This window comes from Pseudorasbora parva, chromosome 6, assembly GCF_024679245.1.
Source record: "Pseudorasbora parva isolate DD20220531a chromosome 6, ASM2467924v1, whole genome shotgun sequence".
Lineage (NCBI taxonomy): Eukaryota > Metazoa > Chordata > Actinopteri > Cypriniformes > Gobionidae > Pseudorasbora > Pseudorasbora parva.
In genome coordinates this window covers 6,449,655-6,469,982 of record NC_090177.1, presented here as the reverse complement: position 1 = coordinate 6,469,982, position 20,328 = coordinate 6,449,655, and the positions used below count along the sequence as shown (strand labels likewise).

Sequence of the window (20,328 nt, the reverse complement as noted above, 5' to 3'; positions counted from 1 at the left end):
TGCACTATGTAGTATTTTTGCAGTAAAATATCCACAAACCAGTTGAGTTCTTACAATATTTCAGATGTTTCCAACTATTTGTAAATTGTGAGAAAATTGCTATTTTAACGAATCACCCGGGACGTGTCAGCACAGCGTCTGAGCGAGTCGCCTGTCAATCACGTCATATCTGCGCTACCCTCGGGTTTATTCTGCAGAAGCGCTTTACTCTTAGCAGTGTGAACATGTCACAGCAGCGCCGAGCGAACGCACAGAGTAACGTCAGAACATCATTTTCAACACACTTAAATGTGTCTAATATGATAAACAGAGCTGCATTACCTCATAATCATAACCGAAAAAAGCGGAAGTGCGTGCCCCCGGCGAATGTGTCCCGTCCCGTCCCGTCATAATAAAGTCCCAGTATTCGCGAGGCGGGTATTTGTTTAACAATCGCTCCAGCAGCCGTGCTCAGCTCCACAACACTCGGTCCTGCTCTGCTTTAGACTACAGTAACGTTAATAACCGCATCCATGAACGTGATTTCTGCCCGAGTCCTATTTTCCACCGGCTGTGAGGTGAAGACCACATGTCCCAAGATACTGCGCTCACACTTGGCGTCATCAAACTACGCCTTTGTTTAGAATAGGCGCCCTCCAGTGGACGGAAAGTTGCATAGTGCACCTTAAAGCATTATTGTGAAAAAAAATTTCCCCCACACGTTTTCCTTTAAAAGCATGACCGCATGGCCTTCAATTTAAGGCTGGAATACACTACACGATTTTTGAAATCTGAACAGATTTCAAAAACACTAGGCATCATACACTTGCCGACTTTGTAAATGGTTACAGAGAGAAGCTGGGCATCATACACTACCAGACTTTAAAAACGTCACAAACTGAGTTAGAGGAAGTGTTTTTCTGTGCTGATGAGTCAAAATATTGAGTCTAATCTGTAAGCGTGTTCTGTTTGTTTATTTTTATTTATTTGTTTTTTTTAATGCAACACGTATAGAGGACAGCTTCGGATTCATGAATAAATAGATAATTAAATTATTTATTTATTTATAACATTGAGTTTTTCATTAAAGAAACACTGTAGCAAACATGCTCTGGTGTGGCTTTGTTTGGAACTATTTTCGTTGACAATATTGAAGTTACTTATACAATAGTTTTGCCGTTTTGATTCCTACACGAGTCTCACACAGACTATGCGTGAGCATCGAGTAACGCGACCTTGTTTACGTTATTAAATAATCTGTTAACATTTATTGTAATAGGCCTACGATTAATAATTCGCAGCTATTGACGCGCTTTGATCACGTTTAAACACGTAAGGTTATCCCGGGAAAGCGTTAATGTAAAACCCGTAGGCTAATGGTAAGTGACATACTGCATAAATTAAGACAAATGTTATAATATTATTAGTAGCCTATTCTTATTTGTCTTTGCTGTATCATAGGCAATATATTATTTAACATGAAGTATATGGCTGTAAATGTACAGCAGCGGGCGGCGCGTCAGACACTGGTGTGCAAAGGCAGACCCTGCGTCTCAATCAGCTCTTAGTTCACTAGTCAGGGCACTGATCAGGACATAAGTCAATGGGCTGACTCCCTGATCAGTGCCCTGACTAGTGAACTAAGAGCTGATTGAGACGCACCCAGAGAAAACGGCAGACAGCACCCCGCGGCTGACACGCAACAGAAACGCCACGCTCACTCCACGCCTGCACGCAAAATCGATATTATGTTGTTTTTTATTATTACAATTAGGCCTATATCTGCATTTATTTTAACCTACAGACTTTCAAACATGAACATGTCATTTATTAATATGTATTCGTGTCAAGATGACATAAAATCAGCTTTTTTCTTTGTCTACCACAGTTATCATCCACATTATAGAGACACCCGTGCTCCTGCCACAGCTGAATAAGTATTTCTTCCGTGGTGGAGTTCACCTTTGTGATCCTGCTGGTCTCCATTTCTTGTTTGTTGATTTTCGTTGGCTTGTAGTCAGTGATTTCCGGTTTCAGTAGCGATGCGTCATGTGTTCTAAAATCGGCTCAAAATATCAAACATGTTTAATATCCTCCGACTGGATGGAATCAAAATCTGAAGCTAAAAAATCGGAGTCTATGGCCATGATATACTACGTGATTTTTCATGGAATCTGTCGGCTCAAGTCTGCAGACTGGCTCTGACTTTTGACAACTAGCGTCAACTTGTTCAGATTCTAAATCGGGGCAAAAATCGGGTAGTGTATTCCAGCCTTAAGATGAATACTATTCTGATTAGACGGAGAACCAATTCACAGTCAATCTAGATCATAACCGTCAGAACATCTGCCCAGCGTCATTACTCCGACAGGACATGTTTTAACGTCACGTTACAGATGAGCTAATGCTGCACAAATGACATCGTTCAGATGTTAACGTGCATCATTAGTATATATGTGAAACAGAGAAACGGACCGAAGGAGAGAGAGAGACATTTATAGATTTTAGAGGAAAGAGCCCAAGAGAGAGAGACATGGCGGTCTGTCACGATGCTAACGGATTGATTCTCGTTAAGTGATATAAATGAGCGTCTCTCTTCAGACTGTCTGAGATTTAAACAGACCACAAAGACTTCAAGAGCAGTGCGGAAAAATAAACTTTAAAATCCTCCCACAACATTTGGACTAATGCATCCCAATCCTGAGTCACAGGAAGTGGCCAGTGCTCGTGCTCCAAAGCCTCTCTTCATGCTCAACAACGGCTCACGCCTGAAGTGTTTGGATCCAGAGACGGAGAGCATCCTCTCCACTAATCTGAAGCTGCAGTCTGAGTCGCAGTCAATGAATGGGGCTCATTTATTCTAGCCTCATCGGTACAAAGACGGTTTATTTCACAGCTAAATTCAGACGCCACGTCTCCATTAAAGTGCTAGTCCTGTTCAAAACCTGCCAATCTGCACAGCATTTTAGGCATAATAAGCGCTATTGACAATATATATATATATATATATATATATATATATATATATATATATATATATATATACAGTATATCGATATTTTCATTGTATTTTCTCGATAAGGATAATTAATAGACATTATGATGAGTGTGTTTATTGTGCAGGTCCTAATGTTTTTAATATACTTCATCTTCTGTGTGGTGGTCAGTTCACAGAAATTATCTTTTCCAAGAAGTTTAAATAAATGTTTACATTTTAAGCATTTTTTTATTGTAATTAAATCTTCTGTGTCCGGATGATTTATTCAGGAACAAAGAATTTGACCATCATAATGAGCGAGTCACTGAATTATTCATTCCCCCGATTCATTCAACTGGCTGATTCATTCAAGAACGAAGCATTTGACTGTTTTAATGAGCAAGTCATTGAATTAGGGCTGGGCGATATGGCCAAAATTTCATATCCCGATATAGCTCATTTGATATCCCGATAACGATATACATAACGATATAGCAATTTTTCTGTTAATTCAGTTTATGAATAGTCTATACAAAATTGCAATGTGGAAATGCAGTTTGAAATGATATACAAAACAAATAAAGGTAGTATGGACTACATTTTTATTTTATTTAGAACCTTTTTTCAAGCAAGACTGTTGGTTAAGTTAACACCTGCCTAGGGATGTTAACCGATGACCGATGGCTGACCGTATTAACATTAACCGATCAAAGTTGTCGGTTAAAATAAATAAAAAAGTAATCTCTAAATTAGGCTATTATAGACAGTGGACTAAACGCTACTACAGTTAGCCGTCTCATTACAAAATATTTTTGTGTGAAGTGAACAAATCCCTCAAACTCAGTTTTTCATAACTCGCCTGTTTGTACTTAATAAACCAATAAAAACATTTGGCGCGAGGTCACAGCGTTTGGGTTTGCGCGCTCACAAGGTTTGCAAAAAGTAAACACTCGAGGTTAGAGTCAGGGCAGACGGCAGTATGAAGTGTGCATTTCGCTTAAGATGGGCTTACATTTGGAAATATATTACATCTTCATTTCAGTGGAAACACATAAGGTGTTGATCGTCTTTCTTTATTATTGTTAGCACTACCTCGAACTAAGTGGCATCTCTTCGGAGCTGTCATTTTCTTAAATGAGCCGCGGCAATGATTCAAATGAGCTTCTAAAGCTGGACAAACGCCTTTATTTACAACGCGATCAGCTTGCCCAAACCATTTCGAAACTAAGGAGCCATTGTCCTCTGATTACAAACAAGCTCCTCTGCGGCGCGTTTGCGGGACTTGTGTTTTGCGCTGTGGGGGATTTAAAAAAAAGTGACGTGAGTGGAAGGGAGGCGGCAGCGCGTGTGTGTGTGAGTGAGAGAGCGGGAGGCAGAGAGAGAGAGAGAGAGAGGGAGTGCGGCTCGCGGCTGTTATTTCAAATAGCGCAGCATATTTTAAACTAATCGGTTAACCAGTTTCAACCGGCTAATGAGGCTCGGTGGTCGGTCAAGAAAATGTTTAGTTTTCGCCATCCCTACACCTGCCATTAAAATATTTCTATATATGGCTATATGGTGTGCCACGCGTAAAAGCCCGCCTGTGTCTGGAGTTTGTTTTGAGCGCTTATGACACTATTCTGGCATAATTACTCTGAGAATTACCCTGGTCTGAACCGCGTCTACTACAGTCTTCCTCCATGTTTGTTTATGTATGGCAGCGTGCATGGGCATGCCGTGGCGTGACGTGCATCTTGACGTAAAATTCTGCCATAAACGCCTTATCGTGGCGTAAACGATAGAGCCTAATATAAAACGATAGACATTTTCTATCGTCCAGACGATATATTTCGTCATATCGCCCAGCCCTACATTGAATCATTCATTCATTCGATTCATTCAAACAGCTTTATTCAGTAACGAAACACTGCGGTGTGTTAGCCTAGAAATCTAGACGCACCCTAGCGGCAACAAATCTAATCTGCCGCGAGTGTCGTCTAGCAACTCTCAATACCCTTCTGAGCTGTAAACAGCAAACTCTGGTCAGGCCAATCACATCGTGTATAGAGTCGGTGGGCGGGGCCATAATGACGACGGCCGAGTTGCGTTTGCGTGCTTCTAGTAGACACAGAAACTGGCGAACGGCGGCGGTCTTTCGAATCAGCTTTTACTGCGACTCTGGAAGGCTTGGAGTTAAGGTTTTCTCTGAGAAAAGAACAAAGAACGGCACTGAAGTCATTCTTAAGAAGGGAAGATGTGTTCTGAGTTTAACCGACCGGATACGGCGAATGTTTAATCTATCAACGAGCTCTGCTTCACCTTCGTTGCTCTAGTTGGTTGTAGCGGTATCCTATCGCGTGCAGAGGGAGTTTGAAAGACAACCGTTTATCCGCCCCTCAGATTGAGCTGTCAATGGTGAGTTTCCAGACCACACATCTTGATGTGGGTCTGGCTTGTCAGGCTAGCGGTGTGTTGCTTAGATGCGTAAAACAGTCCCATGGTTTTGTTTGAGTCTACAAACATCATTGTGTCTAAAAATGTAAGCTAATATTAACTTATTGACTTTATAAAAGAGTGTAAAATTTTGATTACTATGATCTACATATGTGCATTTTAAGATGTTCTGAAGGCCAAAAAATTAGATAACAATAGCACTAAAAATGCCTAATCTGATGAAAATGGCTTTGTTAATATTTCTTGTTCGTTAATTAGGCCTACATTATGAATCACATAGGCATATTTTCAGTTAAAAAATTGTGTAATTAGAGTAGACAAAAGTTTATTAATTTGCCTGAATATTTTTGTGAAAATAAAACTTGGCCGCAAAAAGAAAACTGAAGATACAATACAAGAGAAAAATAAATGACAGATGTCTTAACTTTCATTTTTACAAAAGGTGCATATATCTGCTACAGAGGCTCAGATGTATACACACACACACACACACCTCTGCTTCTGACGTGCGACCTGCTCCGCGCCGCTGCAGATTGAAGAACACGCAGACTAAAAAAGACGGGACGAAGCCGAAGCCTCCCGCCATCCAAAAAAAGCAGGATTACATTAATGCTGGGATGAGCAGAAGCATGCATGCATTTCCTTGACTTTCTTCATGTTGTATTTGGAGCTTGTCGTTGCAATCGAAAAACTAAAAAAACGAAAAACGAAAAACTGCGTAGCATATGCACGCCAAAACTCATATTCCACGAGATTGCACACTCGTACTATTGATACGCATTCACATGTGATATAATGCAAGCCGCAAATTAAAGCTTGGCGAGCCGCGCAACGAGTAACACTGGTCTGGGGAGACTGCTCTGTATTTTCTACTGCACAAGAGGCGTGATCAATGAGCATTATTCAATTGAACCGTATTCAAATATTCACTGATGTACGCAATTGAATAGTCCATCAACCAATCAGATCACAAGAGGCGTGATCAACGGGCACGACCCATCGCTTCTCTATCCATAATCATGTTAAACTCGCCCATAGCGCGTCTGGTGGATAAGCCAGTCTGTGATTGGTTCCTGCAGAAGTGTAACAGAAGCAGCAGAAATGAATGTACCAGTTTCCAGACTGAGCTGCAGGGGAAATCAAACTGCTGGCAGATCAGGCTGATTTTATCCAGACTACTTTTATGATGGATAGATGCACTTTTATGGACCTTAAAAAATGACCCAACAATTCACTTCCATTATTAAGCCTTGAAGAGCCAGGACATTTTTAATATAACTCAGATTGTGTTCATCTGAAAGAACAATGCCATATACATCCAGGAAGACTTGAGGGTGAATAAATCATGGGCTAATTTTCCTTTTTGCGTGAACTATCCCTTTAAATTCACACAATATTTGCGTGCTGTCCAGTTTTATGCTTATTAGAACAGCATGTCATTAGTTTAGCATCATGCTTAGTTAGTTTACTAACTAATTGATTCTCAATCGGGATAATCATCGTGTAACTATCGTGTAATCAATCGCAAACACTAGTCAAGTGCACTTCTCAAGAGGGAGCGCTAATGAGCCGCGGCCTACCATTCTTTTATGAGGTTTTCAGTAATGCTACCTATGTAGGCTGCTCATTGGGGGTGTGTCTTATTCACCCTAGTGCACTTAACTGGAAAATATATATTCACTTACTTATTTTGATGTTTTCTTCACTCTCAAACCATTGGTAATGGAGGATGAGTACATGATTCATGATGACTCTAAATGAAGATGATGGACAAAATCATATTAGAATGACAGTGAAATGGGAAGCAGAGTGAAAGAATAAAAAATGTAATAAAATAAAATATTATAGGTAGAGTTGGTCATGTGATTTAGAGCTCCACTCTTGATTGGCTGAGCTCTAAAAAAAAAAGTATTTACTGTCACATTAAATGCTACGATTTTACAGGATCGCACCAAAAATGCTACCAAAAGCCAAAAATGATCTAGTGAACCATTTTAAAATGGATATTATGTACCTCAAATGGAAACAGCTAAATTATAACCAATAAACTAAGATGCACAATTATCTGCATGCCCATGTTCTACATACAAATCTTAGTAGCAGATTTGCATTTTTTCTAGAGGTTCTCATCTCAGTCAGCTGTAAGATCCACGTCATCAGTTACTCAGGCGTGTTGAACGCACACAAGCGGAAAAGCTGAACGAGCATCAAAACGCAGTTCACAAGACCAAGCGCCATCCGATGAAGAAAAACCAGCCACAGCGGCAGGTGATGTCAGTGGTCATTGTTCTGAGTGATGGCTGTGGAAATGAAGTGTGTGTGTGTGTGTGTGTGTGTGTGTGTGTGTGTGTGTGTGTGTGTGTGTGTGTGTGTCTCATGAACACATCACTGCTGATGTTTATTAGTGTTAGCTGACTGCAGCTGTTTCTTCGCCGTAAACAAACCACTAACCAACTTGTTAAAAACACCAATGGACATGCACTGCAGAGGTTTAACACACACACACACACACACACACACACACAAGGCAGCTTATATATATATATATATATATATATATATATATATATATATATATATATATATATATATATATATATATATATATATATATATATATATATATATATATATATATATATATATATACACACCAGTATATATATATATGATTTTTCTGCACCCTGCACAAACTGTGGGGTAAAATTTATATTTGCAAAGCACTTTTGTAAGTACACATTGTTGTGGTATTTGCTGCATGAAATTTAATCCATTGCATTTAAAATTTGTGTATAATTATTCTGTATATATCAATACACAAAATTATGTATATTTTTAAGGAAAAAAAAAAAAAAAAATTATATATATATATATATATATATATATATATATATATATATATATATATATATATATATATATATATATATCTTTTATTGTTTTATTGTTTTAATTCTGACGATTTTGGCATACAGCTCATAAAAACCCAAAATTCCTATCTCAAAAAATTAGCATATCATGAAAAGGTTCTCTAAACGAGATATTAACCTAATCATCTGAATCAACTAATTAACTCTAAACACCTGGAAAAGATTCCTGAGGCGTTTAAAAACTCCCAGTCATTACTCCAAACCGCAATCATGGGTAAGACTGCCGACCTGACTGCTGTCCAGAAGGCCATCATTGACACCCTCAAGCGAGAGGGTAAGACACAGAAAGAAATTTCTGAACGAATAGGCTGTTCCCAGAGTGCTGTATCAAGGCACCTCAGTGGGAAGTCTGTGGGAAGGAAAGAGTGTGGCAAAAAACGCTGCACAACGAGAAGAGGTGACCGGACCCTGAGGAAGATTGTGGAGAAGGACCGATTCCAGACCTTGGGGGACCTGCGGAAGCAGTGGACTGAGTCTGGAGTAGAAACATCCAGAGCCACCGTGCACAGGCGTGTGCAGGAAATGGGCTACAGGTGCCGCATTCCCCAGGTCAAGACACTTTTGGGCTACAGAGAAGCAGCACTGGACTGTTGCTCAGTGGTCCAAAGTACTTTTTTCTGATGAAAACAAATTTTGTATGTCATTCTGAAATCAAGGTGCCAGAGTCTGGAGGAAGACTGGGGAGAAGGAAATGCCAAAATGCCTGAAGTCCAGTGTCAAGTACCCACAGTCAGTGATGGTCTGGGGTGCCATGTCAGCTGCTGGTGTTGGTCCACTGTGTTTTATCAAGGGCAGGGTCAATGCAGCTCGCTATCAGGAGATTTTGGAGCACTTCATGCTTCCATCTGCTGAAAAGCTTAATGGAGATGAAGATTTGGTTTTTCAGCACGGCCTGGCACCTGCTCACAGTGCCAAAACCACTGGTAAATGGTTTACTGACCATGGTATTACTGTGCTCAATTGGCCTGCCAGCTCTCCTGACCTGAACCCCATAGAGAATCTGTGGGATATTGTGAAGAGAAAGTTGAGAGACGCAAGACCCAACACTCTGGATGAGCTTAAGACCGCTATCGAAGCATCCTGGGCCTCCAGAACACCTCAGCAGTGCCACAGGCTGATCGCCTCCATGCCACGCCGCATTGAAGCAGTCATTTCTGCAAAAGGATTCCCCACCAAGTATTGAGTGCATAACTGAACATTATTATTTGAAAGTTGACTTTTTGTATTAAAAACACTTTTCTTTTATTGGTTGGATGAAATATGCTAATTTTTTTAGGTTTTCATGAGCAGTATGCCAAAATCATCAGTATTAAAACAATAAAAGACCTGAGATATTTCAGTTGGTGTGCAATGAATCTAAAATATATGAAAGTTTAATTTTTATCATTACATTATGGAAAATAATGAACTTTATCAAAATATGCTATTTTTTTTAGAAGGACCATATATATATATATATATATATATATATATATATATATATATATATATATATATATATATATATATATATATATATATCTCAATTATATACACAGGCATTTTCTAAAATTGTGTTGATCCCCCTGCAAAAAAGGATCCTCTAAGTCCTGTAAGTTGTGAGGTGGGGCCTCCATGGATTGGACTTGTTTGTTCAGCTCATCCCACAGATGCTCGATTGGATCTGGATTGAGATCTGGGGAATTTGGAGGCCAAGTCAACACCTCAAACTCCTCAAAACCATTCCTGAACCATTTTTTGCTTCATGGCAGGAGCATTATCTGGCTGAAAGAGCCACAGTCACCAGGGAATACCGTATCCATGAAAGGCTGAACATGGTCTGCAACAATGCTTAGGTAGGTGGAGTGTGTCAAAGTAACAAAAAAACAAACAAAAAAAAAAAAAAAAACCTTCCACATGGATGGAGGACCCAAGGTTTCCCAGCAGAACATTGCCCAAAGCATCACACTGCCTCCGCCGGCTCGCCTTCTTCCCATAGTGCACCCTGGGGCCATGTGTTCCCGGCCATCCACGTGATGTAAAAGAAAACGTGATTCATCAGACCAGGCCACCTTCTTCCATTGCTCCGTGGTCCAGTTCTGATGCTCACGTGACAATGTTGGTGTTTACGGCGGGGTCAGGGGTCGATCAGCATGGGCACCCTGACTGGTCTGCGGCTATGCCGCCCCATACACAACAAACTGTGTATTGCATCTCAGATTTCTATCAGAACCAGCATTAACTTCTTGAGCAGTTTGAGCTCCAGTAGCTCGTCTGTTTGATCATTCAAATAATTTGATCATTCTGATTGAGTCATTGAATCATTCATTCATTTGATTCATTCAACGGGCTGATTCATTCAGGAACGAAGCATTAGACTGTTTTAATGAGAAAGTCATTGAATCATTCATTCATTCGATTCATTCAAACAGCTTTAATTTGAAATTGCATCTCAGTTTTCTATCAGAACCAGCATTAACTTCTGGAGCAGTTTGAGCTCCAGTAGCTCGTCTGTTTGATCGGACCACACGGGCCAGCCTTCGCTCCTCACGTGCATCAATGAGCCTTGGCCGCCCATGACCCTGTGGCCGGTTCTCCACTGTTCCTTCCTTGGAGCACTTTTGATAGAGACTGACCACTGCAGACCGGGAACAGCCCACAAGAGCTGCAGTTCTGGAAATGCTTTGACCCAGTCGTCTAGCCATCACAATTTGGCCCTTATCAAACTTGCTAAAATCCGTACACATGGCCATTTTTCCTGCTTCTAACACATCAGCTTGGAGGACAAAATGTTCACTTGCTGCCTAATATATCCCACCCACTAGCAGGAGCCGTGATGAAGAGATCATCAGTGTTATTCACTTCACCTGTCAGTGGTTATAATGCTATGCATGATACTTAAGGTGACGTACTTACACGTTACTACATGCACTTACTATAGTATTAACTGTAATAATGCATAATTACAAGTAAGTCTATATTAAGCACATGTAGTTAATTAATATGACTTTTCATTGAGTAAGTACAATGTAACTAAGTCACATTTAAGTAACTTATAACCCAACTTTCAACTGAGCGACAGTATCACTAACGTAAAGGTAGGGTAGGCAATTTCAGAGAGCCTAGCTATAGCGAGCTAGCTTAGCTTAGTTTGAAAGCATGAGATCCCAGCCTCACATCAGAGCGCCTCCAAAGCCATGCCGCCTTTAAAACACACAAATGCAAACAGCCAGAGCCAACAAAGGCATCATGAGACGGCGTTAAACTACCTCATGTCTCAAAGCACATCAGATACAATAATAATGAACGGGCTGCTGTTGACAGGCAGGCAGGATATCCTATCAATGTATTCAAAACGAATGAAATGATTGGACAAAAAATATTGGACACAGAAGATAATATAAATTTTCTTCTAATATTGATTGCTGTCAAGATGTGAAGAGTTTCAAACAATATAACAAAACACTAACATCTCTTACATTTAAGCATCTAGATAAAAAAAACAACCTCCACTTGTCCCACAGCTTTTAACAAAATTGCTTCCTCCATCCTCGCTGTTCCTTGATCTTCTGTAGCACATCACGATCAAGCGTTTTACCGGGACACACACTGAGAGGAGGAACACAGCGCTCCACAGAGAATTAGAGGAGCTGTGATGAATGCGGCAGGTCACTGTGAGACCGATGAGCGGCCAAAGACAAAACACTGACCAGACCTCGGCAGCCTAGAGCTGAAGAAATGACCAGTCCAGAGAAACTCCCGCTGAACACACACCTTAAGAGTCTAAGGGCCCTATTTTAACGATCTGAAACGCAAGTGTCAAAGCGCAAGTAACTTTGTGGGCGGGTCTCGGCGCTGTTGCTATTTTCCCGGCGGGATAAATGGCTCTTGCGCCCGGCGCAAATCTAAAATGTGTTGGTCTGAAGTAGCTTCATTATTCATAGGTGTGGTTTTGGCGTAACGTGAATAAACCAATCAGAGCGTCATCAAACATTCCCTTTAAAAGCAGGTGCGCAAGTTCCCTTATGGATTGCTATTATTATGGCGTATTTACCAGGCGCACGCCAGGAGCGGTTCACAGCCGAGGAGACTGATGTTCTTGTAAGAGCAGTGAAAGACAGAGAAGTTGTGTTGTATGGGGATGGGAGAAACCCACCCAAAATAGCGTCGGTTAAACAGTTTTTTCAGTTTTTCAGTCGATTTTTTTTCCTGGTTCTTGACGGACAAACCAATTTGTCAGATGTCCTTATATACATATATGTCTTGACACTATTGGGCAAACAGGTCTGATCCTTAATTACTACAATTAGCCTGAATAATTTGTAAGCTAGATTTATGCCTATTTTTTCACATCTTCGTGGCACACCACAATGATTTCCGTCATCTCGTGTTAATATTTTTTTAGTGTAACAATTTATGATTTGCAAAAATAACTGTTGTATCTGTGTAGATTACATGAGCAAAGTGTATGCGCGTTGTACACGCTATACATTATGGTCAAGCATGCGCCCTTAAAATAGCACAATGAACAACGCAACGCGCCACTGACTTTAGACTAGGTTTTTTCTGGTCAGTGGCGCAATTGTTTAATGGAACAGCAAAATAGCACCAGGGATTGTTTGCGCCGGAACACGCCTCCTTTTTTGCGCTGAACCGCCCAGGGAGCGCAAGTTCATTCACTAGTTTAGCGACGTGCTTCTGTGGAGGGAAAAGCGCGCTTTGCGTGGGTGCAAAATAGGAATGACACATGCGTCGGTGTACAAAGTCAATTGCACTGGGTGCAAGATAGGGCCCTAAACCTCTAGTCGTCTGAGAAAGAAATACAAAACACAAACAAACATTCTAAAGAAACGAATTCTTTTTGTGTATCTTACGATTCACCTTCAAACTCAATCTTTTTTGAAAGATCAAGTCCGGAAAACCACCCAAAAATAAAAATAATAATAAAATAAATCAAATGTAAACAACAAAAATAAATACATATATAAATATTCAAGATCAATGCTTAAAGTCTGGAAAACTACAAAATATTTAAATTAAACAAAAATGAATTAATAAACATGTAAAATAAATCAAATAAAAAATAATCTAAAATAATGTATTTGTTTTTGAGGATGATTCATCAGTCAACCTCTTTGAAAGATAAAAGAAATAAATAAAAGCATGCATGAGAACAATAAAAAAAAATCATAAAAATGTAAATTAAATAAAAATGTATGATTCACAAATCAACCCCTTTGAAATATCAATGCTTTAAGTCTGGAAAACAGACAATTTAAACCAATATAATAAATAAAAAATAATGTAATATAAATTAACAAAATAAATAGCAAAATAAATAACTTCTGAAAGATATATTTGTTTAAATAAACTTAAAATGCACAACTTTTCTGATGAACTTTTTGAGGATCTTAAGATCCACCAATTGACCTCTGAAAGATCAATGCTTAAACTCAACATGAAACCGCATTCACAATCCAAAACAAGACAAGCACTGGCTTTTTTGTAAGACCAGGAAGTGTGTATTACACAAGTGAATAAGGTGAATTCATGTTATCCTGAAGATCGACAGCAAAGCCATGATTCTGACAGAGGCCGTTGAAAAAACAACAGGATGTTAAGAACAGTGTGTGTGTGTGTGTGTGTGTGTGTGTGTGTGTGTGTGTGTGTGTGAACTCTATTGGCGTAGAAAATGAGATTCCTCTTTATTGCTATTCATCGGATGTGTGCTGCTCTGCGGCGTGCGTCCGGCGGGTCTGCGCTCTTTGTTTCATTACTGTGAGGTCAGAGGAAAACAGAGGTTTTAAGTTGTTGTTGACATTAATTAAGCCTCGTTACCGCCGGCCACGGTATTCCCACGGCAGGGAAATGAGCTCAAAGGTATCGAACACGAGCACGTTAAGCTGTCGATCACCCCAGAGACGCAGGAAGCAGTTCTGGTTTAGATGAACAGTAACACAATGGGTCGACCTAACTGGGTGAATCACCAAAACATGGCCAGGCACTCAGAAAGGAAAAATGATGCTGTTTTATTTTGCTTTTTTACTCCTCTCAATTTGGCTTTATTTTCAAGACAATAAAGCTCCATGGGCCTAAATTCATATTTACCCATGAGCACTTCAACAAATGAAATAATCTTTCCATAAATCTATTTGAAGGAAACGCATCCAGTGCCATCTGATCTAGCCAATCGTCCACTATAAATCCATCATAAGATCACACAAACGCCCAGGCCTCAATAATCCAGAGCCTCAGTGCACATGCAGATCCGTTCCCTGATCCTACTGTATTGGCCCTCTTAATATTCCTCATGAAAATCAGCTCTGATCACATTCTGCCCTTTAATTTCATGGTGAGCGACCCACAATTCAGTGTGTGAACTCTTTCATCAGCGTGATGCATGCCTGGGTTCATCAGCTCTGATTTATTCATTGCATTAGTCATCTATTGTTCGTGCAGCTGAAAAAAACTTCTATAATGAATACAGATGCATTTATTTAATTTCCCAGTGCATATACTGTAGTTTGAATAATATGTTCAATATCCAGGCACTGTGGCTAGAACTGAAAATGTGAATTTTGAACTGCATGGACATAATATTTTTGTTCTGCTTTTTCTGTGATGCAAAGGAGAAATAGGCCTATTTTTTTTACATTTGAAATCTCAAGCATCTTGGGCATTTTAGGTTCATTAGGGTTTCATTATGAAAGCAATGCAAAAGCAGTAACTCCCCCCCACAATTAAAAAACTAAAATTACAATATTAGGCTACATGAATATGGTAACCATTCTGCCCCATCAAGTAACCATGTTAAACATCAAGATTAAAAAGTAACCAAAATTCAACCATGTTTTCGCAGACACTATATGTCAATGGTATTCTTTAATATACACCTAAAAACCAATTAAACATTCAGTCTAGTTTATATCAAAAGCACCATGGTCCTTTTTATCAATTTAAAAAGTCACAGAATGGTATAACATCATGTTTTGGAGATTATCAATAAAGTATCACCACGATAATCATTAAATTGCCTTTAAACACTAATATTATCTACACTTACCCATTGTACTTTGTAATAAGGTTCAAAAGCCACATAATTATATTTCTGGACATTACCATAACACTTATACCATGGTATTTTTTTGCGATACAACCATTCAGTACCATGGGATAGGTGAGGTCAACATTTAACACCATTAGTGAAACATAGCTGCAGGACTAATTAAAAAGCCACAGAATGGAAACACTATGATAATGCCATATTTTAGATTAGATACCATGGTATCGTTTTAAGTAGCCTACCTTAAAGGACCTTAGTATATGAATGAGTTAAACCAAGCAAATACCACCACCTAATACACTGATGGCAAATAGCATGGTATTCATTGAAGTTGTACCTTTAAGTACAATAAGGTAGTTATTCAGCAGTATGATAAATCTCCATCAAATACCATGGTACCAGCTGTCAATAAGCACAGTGCAGTTGTGTGGTCTCTGTATTGGTGATGAACTGCTCTGCGCATCTCCATCATTGTGCCGTTTTGCGCGCGGTTCGGCTTCAAATTACACCCGTTACGATCCTCAAACCCCGTAATTCGAGTATAGAAACGGATCGATTCCACAAATCTTACCGTTGCTGGATATGTGGTTCTCCACGTCGTCGCTTCCAGCTTGTCTGAGACTGGCACTAAGTTGGATATAGAGTCCCATACAATGTAAACTCCTCAGAATCACTCCAAACGCGCCCATCACTGCTCCCTGTAAAACACTCTCTCACATCAGGTGAAAATAGACGGCTTTAAGAGATAGATCCAGGTGTGGTGAGTGTTTACTGGTGGTTTTTGTCCCTGATGAAAGCGGCAGGAGAGGCTGAGAGGAGGCTGCCTGTGTTTGCAGTCGCCCACTGATGCGATTTGATTCTCCGCGAAGAGAAACTCCCCGGATCTAACCGACGCGGCGGAGGGATGCAGCACTATGAGCGGGAGTGCGGCGGCTGTCATTGGGGAATTTCAATCAGGCGGAATAATATTATATAGAGACTTTTTACAGCGAAGCAACGCGCAAAACGGTCAAATACCAACGGTGGTCGCGGATGGAGGTAAAATGTTTCTGAGGTAAATGTAACTTTTTTTTTTTAATGTAGACGCTTTATTTCAGTCATCAATAAGTATGATATTGATGGGCATCAAAATTAGATTAATGACCTGTTTATTGTTGCTTGGATTTTTATTTTGGTATCTTAGACTGAGCACAACTAAGTTAATCGCATTACATTAATCATTACTGGCTGTAATATGTAAAGGTCTCGGGGTTCTCCCCAAGAAAAACAATTATTTCATAGATGTGATTTCCTGCATTATGGTGCGTTTGAGGCCATATCCCTTGCCTATACCAAAAAAGACCTCAAACCAGTCAATACCAATAGTCTAATAAAAATAATAAAAATACTATATTCATTTAACTGCCATAGAAATCAACAGTTTCACAGATAATGATAATGAACAAGTTGCATGTTTTTTATGCTCCATGTCCAGATAGAAAAAGTGCCGTTAAACAATTGATTGGGCCAGACAAAATTACAGAAATCACGGAATTATTTACCGCGTCTATAGGTAAGACGCATGACATCAAGTTTTGACGCAAATTGATCAGAGGTTCGAATCCGCCTTTTGCCACACTCGCTTTACTCCCTTTCCCCATCATATATCGATTCGGAAAGGTATTTATTTAAAAAAGAGAAAATAATTGCAATAGCGGAATAATAGAAAAGGGGAAATAAAGCGTTTAACATGTGTTTAATAATACGTTTCATAATAAGTTTCTCGGTTAAGGGGTAGCCAAGGTTAACAGACATTTGCTGAATTAGAGACGATAAAAGTGAGTGGGTCCAATATCATTGGGCTTAAAAAGTGGGTGGGTCTTCTCCTACCCACACACAATGGTTCCAACGCCCATATATATAAAATCATTCCATATTACATATTGTTATATATATATATATACATACAGTGAGGAAAATAAGTATTTGAACACTGCTATTTTGCAAGTTCTCCCACTTTGAAATCATGGAGGGGTCTGAAATTGTCATTGTAGGTGCATGCCCACTGTGAGAGACATAATCTAAAAAATCCAGAAATCACAATGTATGATTTTTTAACTATTTATTTGTATGATACATCTGCAACTAAATATTTGAACACCTGAGAAAATCAATGTTAATATTTGGTACAGTAGCCTTTGTTTGCAATTACAGAGGTCAAACGTTTCCTGTAGTTTTTCATCAGGCTTGCACACACTGCAGGAGGGATTTTGGCCCACTCCTCCACACAGATCTTCTCTAGATCAGTCAGGTTTCCAAAGATTCTCTATTGGGTTTAGGTCTGGAGACTGGCTAGGCCACGCCAGAACCTTGATATGCTTCTTACAGAGCCACTCCTTGGTTATCCTGGCTGTGTGCTTCAGGTCATTGATGTTGGAAGACCCAACCTCGACCCATCTTCAATGCTCTAACTGAGGGAAGGAGGTTGTTCCCCAAAATCTCGCAATACAAGGTCATCCTCTCCTATACAGTGCAGTCGCCCTGTCCCATGTGCAGAAAAACCCCTAAAGCATGATGCTCCCACCCCAATGTTTCACAGTACTTTTTTTAGATTATGTCCCTCACAGTGAACATGCACCTATGATGACAATTTCAGACCCCTCCATGATTTCCAAGTGGAAGAACTTGCAAAATAATAGGGTTTTCAAATACTTATTTTCCTCACTGTATCAAACAAGTGTTTTCCAACAAGTACATGTGTTGCATTACCTCATGATGATATGATCTGGATAACAGGATCTGATTAACAGATTATTCCACTTAAAAAAGATAGTTCACCTAAAAATGAAAAGGTGGTCATCATTTACTATATGTTGTTCCAAGCCTGTATGACGTACTTTTGTCTTAGGAACACAAAAGACATTTCAATACATCTCAATGTTTTTGCAGAGGAAAGAAATACAGATCTGTACGAAGCCCTTAAAGGGTCATGGTGATGGGGAAAAAAATATGAGATGGAGGGGAAAAAAATTTGTCAACACTAAGTTCTCTCGCAATCATTTACAATTCCCCAGAAAAACGTTACGTTCGCTCGCGATGAGTTCAAAACCTTTTGCGAGTGAACGCAAAGTTTCTCTGGGAAACACAAATCATTTTTGAAAGATTGCAAAAGCACTGACTCATTATTTTTCCCTCCCCATCTCATATTTTATTCTACTACTATGTCCCTTTAGAGGCGCCGTAGATCTGAAAGTATGAGCAGATTATTTTTGGTTAAACTTGTAAGACCGTTCAAGAGTTCATTTAAATTCTGCATTTTACAATAATTCAATTGGTATAACTGTATCCACCATGTTAAATTCAACAAGTTGAGTTATATTACTGATTGAATGAGTAATTGAATAATGATAAAACATTACCTTCTAGGCCTTTCGCCAGGCTGAAAATGGAAGGGGAAGTAAAGCACATTGCATTGTGGAACACAATAAATCACAGTCTACCCAGTATAAAAAGTTATATTCTGAACATAGTCAAATGATGTAAAGGCTGTTTAAATATAATAATATAATAAAAATATAATACTTAACAGATATCTAGTTGTAGTTACCAAACTTTTACTTAAGTAAAAATGCACACTCTTTAAGGATTGTGAGAAAAACAAAATGCATTCATTATATTTGAACCCAGAAGAGTAGACTAAAAAGGCCAGTGGTTTTCATGCCTTCACAAAACATGACATTATCTTAAAAAATGTAGACCTACCATGGCTTTTGGATATTACCATGATGGTAAAAAACACTTTGACACCTCCACAAGTACTGTTTGTAAAGATAAAAAATAATGTTTTTTGGGGGGATATAAATATTTAGGGAATGCTACTATCCAACTACTTACTGACCTACTGAATGAGCAAGTCATTTCAACCTTTCCCTGTGACCTGCACAATACTGGGACTATAAAGTGGGAGTAAAATAATATTCCCGCTGCAGGTTTGTATCAATTTAGCCGATGCAAGGAGGTGAAAATCAGCGCTTGCTGAGCTCAACTCAATCACTCGGAAAAAGACAATTATTCCGAGCTCTCTGGGCTGTGAAATTGCTGTTGAATCACCGTTAGCGTGCCGGTGTCATAATCACTGATAAGAGATGCGTGCTGGGATACCTGCCCTTCCTGTCAATTCAAAATGCAAATAACGAGTTTTATACGGGTGATTTCGGAGGGAGGGGGTGGAAGCAGATGTTGCTCCGCGTGAGTTGTTGCGGCCTCCGCCCCGCCTAGACACACCAACGAGACGAAAGTGATTGGCATTTGCAACCGACAAGCATCGCTACGGTAATGAGTGTGTCCTTGAAGCGCGGCAGGCGCTCGCCCTGTTCTGTAGTTACCGCTCATTTGCATTTCAACTTCGATGCGTTGGCAGAGAGGCATCAATAATGTTCTCAGCGCACACAATTCATCATGATGTACAATTCAACAGATGGGTAACTGTCGCACATCACCTCCTCCAATTGTCGGCATTCCTCTACAGTATTTACGCCTCCCTCTCTCAGAAAACCATCTCCTTGGTAACGACGAGAACTAGCGGCAATCACTGACCTCCAGAGACGCAGGGAAATACAGAGATCTCACAAATAAAGCTGTGCTACGCCAATAGAAGCACGGAAAAGGACAGCCAGAGAATATTTAATATGCCAGAAGCATCAGCCGGGAGCGGGAAAAGTGGAGCTCCCTCTGAGGACAAGGCCGATGGATAAACAAAAGAGGACGTGCGGAGAAAGAGCCGGGGAGATAATGACTCTTGTGCACTTGTCCCGGGGCTAAAGGACATGAAGTTATCAGTCTACGACAACGGGGCGGAAAACGATGTGGTTCAAACTGGTGCATACGAGCGTTTCGAAGCCAGTGCGGCGAAGGATGACCACAGGGGCCTCGAGCTGTCGATGTCTGATAAAGTGCAATCTGTAATGGGACTGCGGCACTTAATTAGC

At 39.8% G+C, this 20,328-nt stretch overlaps 1 protein-coding gene across 1 annotated transcript in view; it reads right to left on the bottom strand.

The window, feature by feature from the left end:
* The window catches only part of LOC137078326 (V-set and transmembrane domain-containing protein 2-like protein), a 98,127-nt gene extending 81,868 nt beyond the window's left edge, over positions 1-16,259 (bottom strand). The window contains exon 1 of the mRNA XM_067445515.1: positions 15,933-16,259. Coding sequence (XP_067301616.1) covers positions 15,933-16,050 — 118 coding nt within the window. The 5' untranslated portion in view covers positions 16,051-16,259. The remainder of the gene's footprint in view (positions 1-15,932) is intronic.
* Between the last annotated feature and the right edge of the window lie 4,069 nt (positions 16,260-20,328).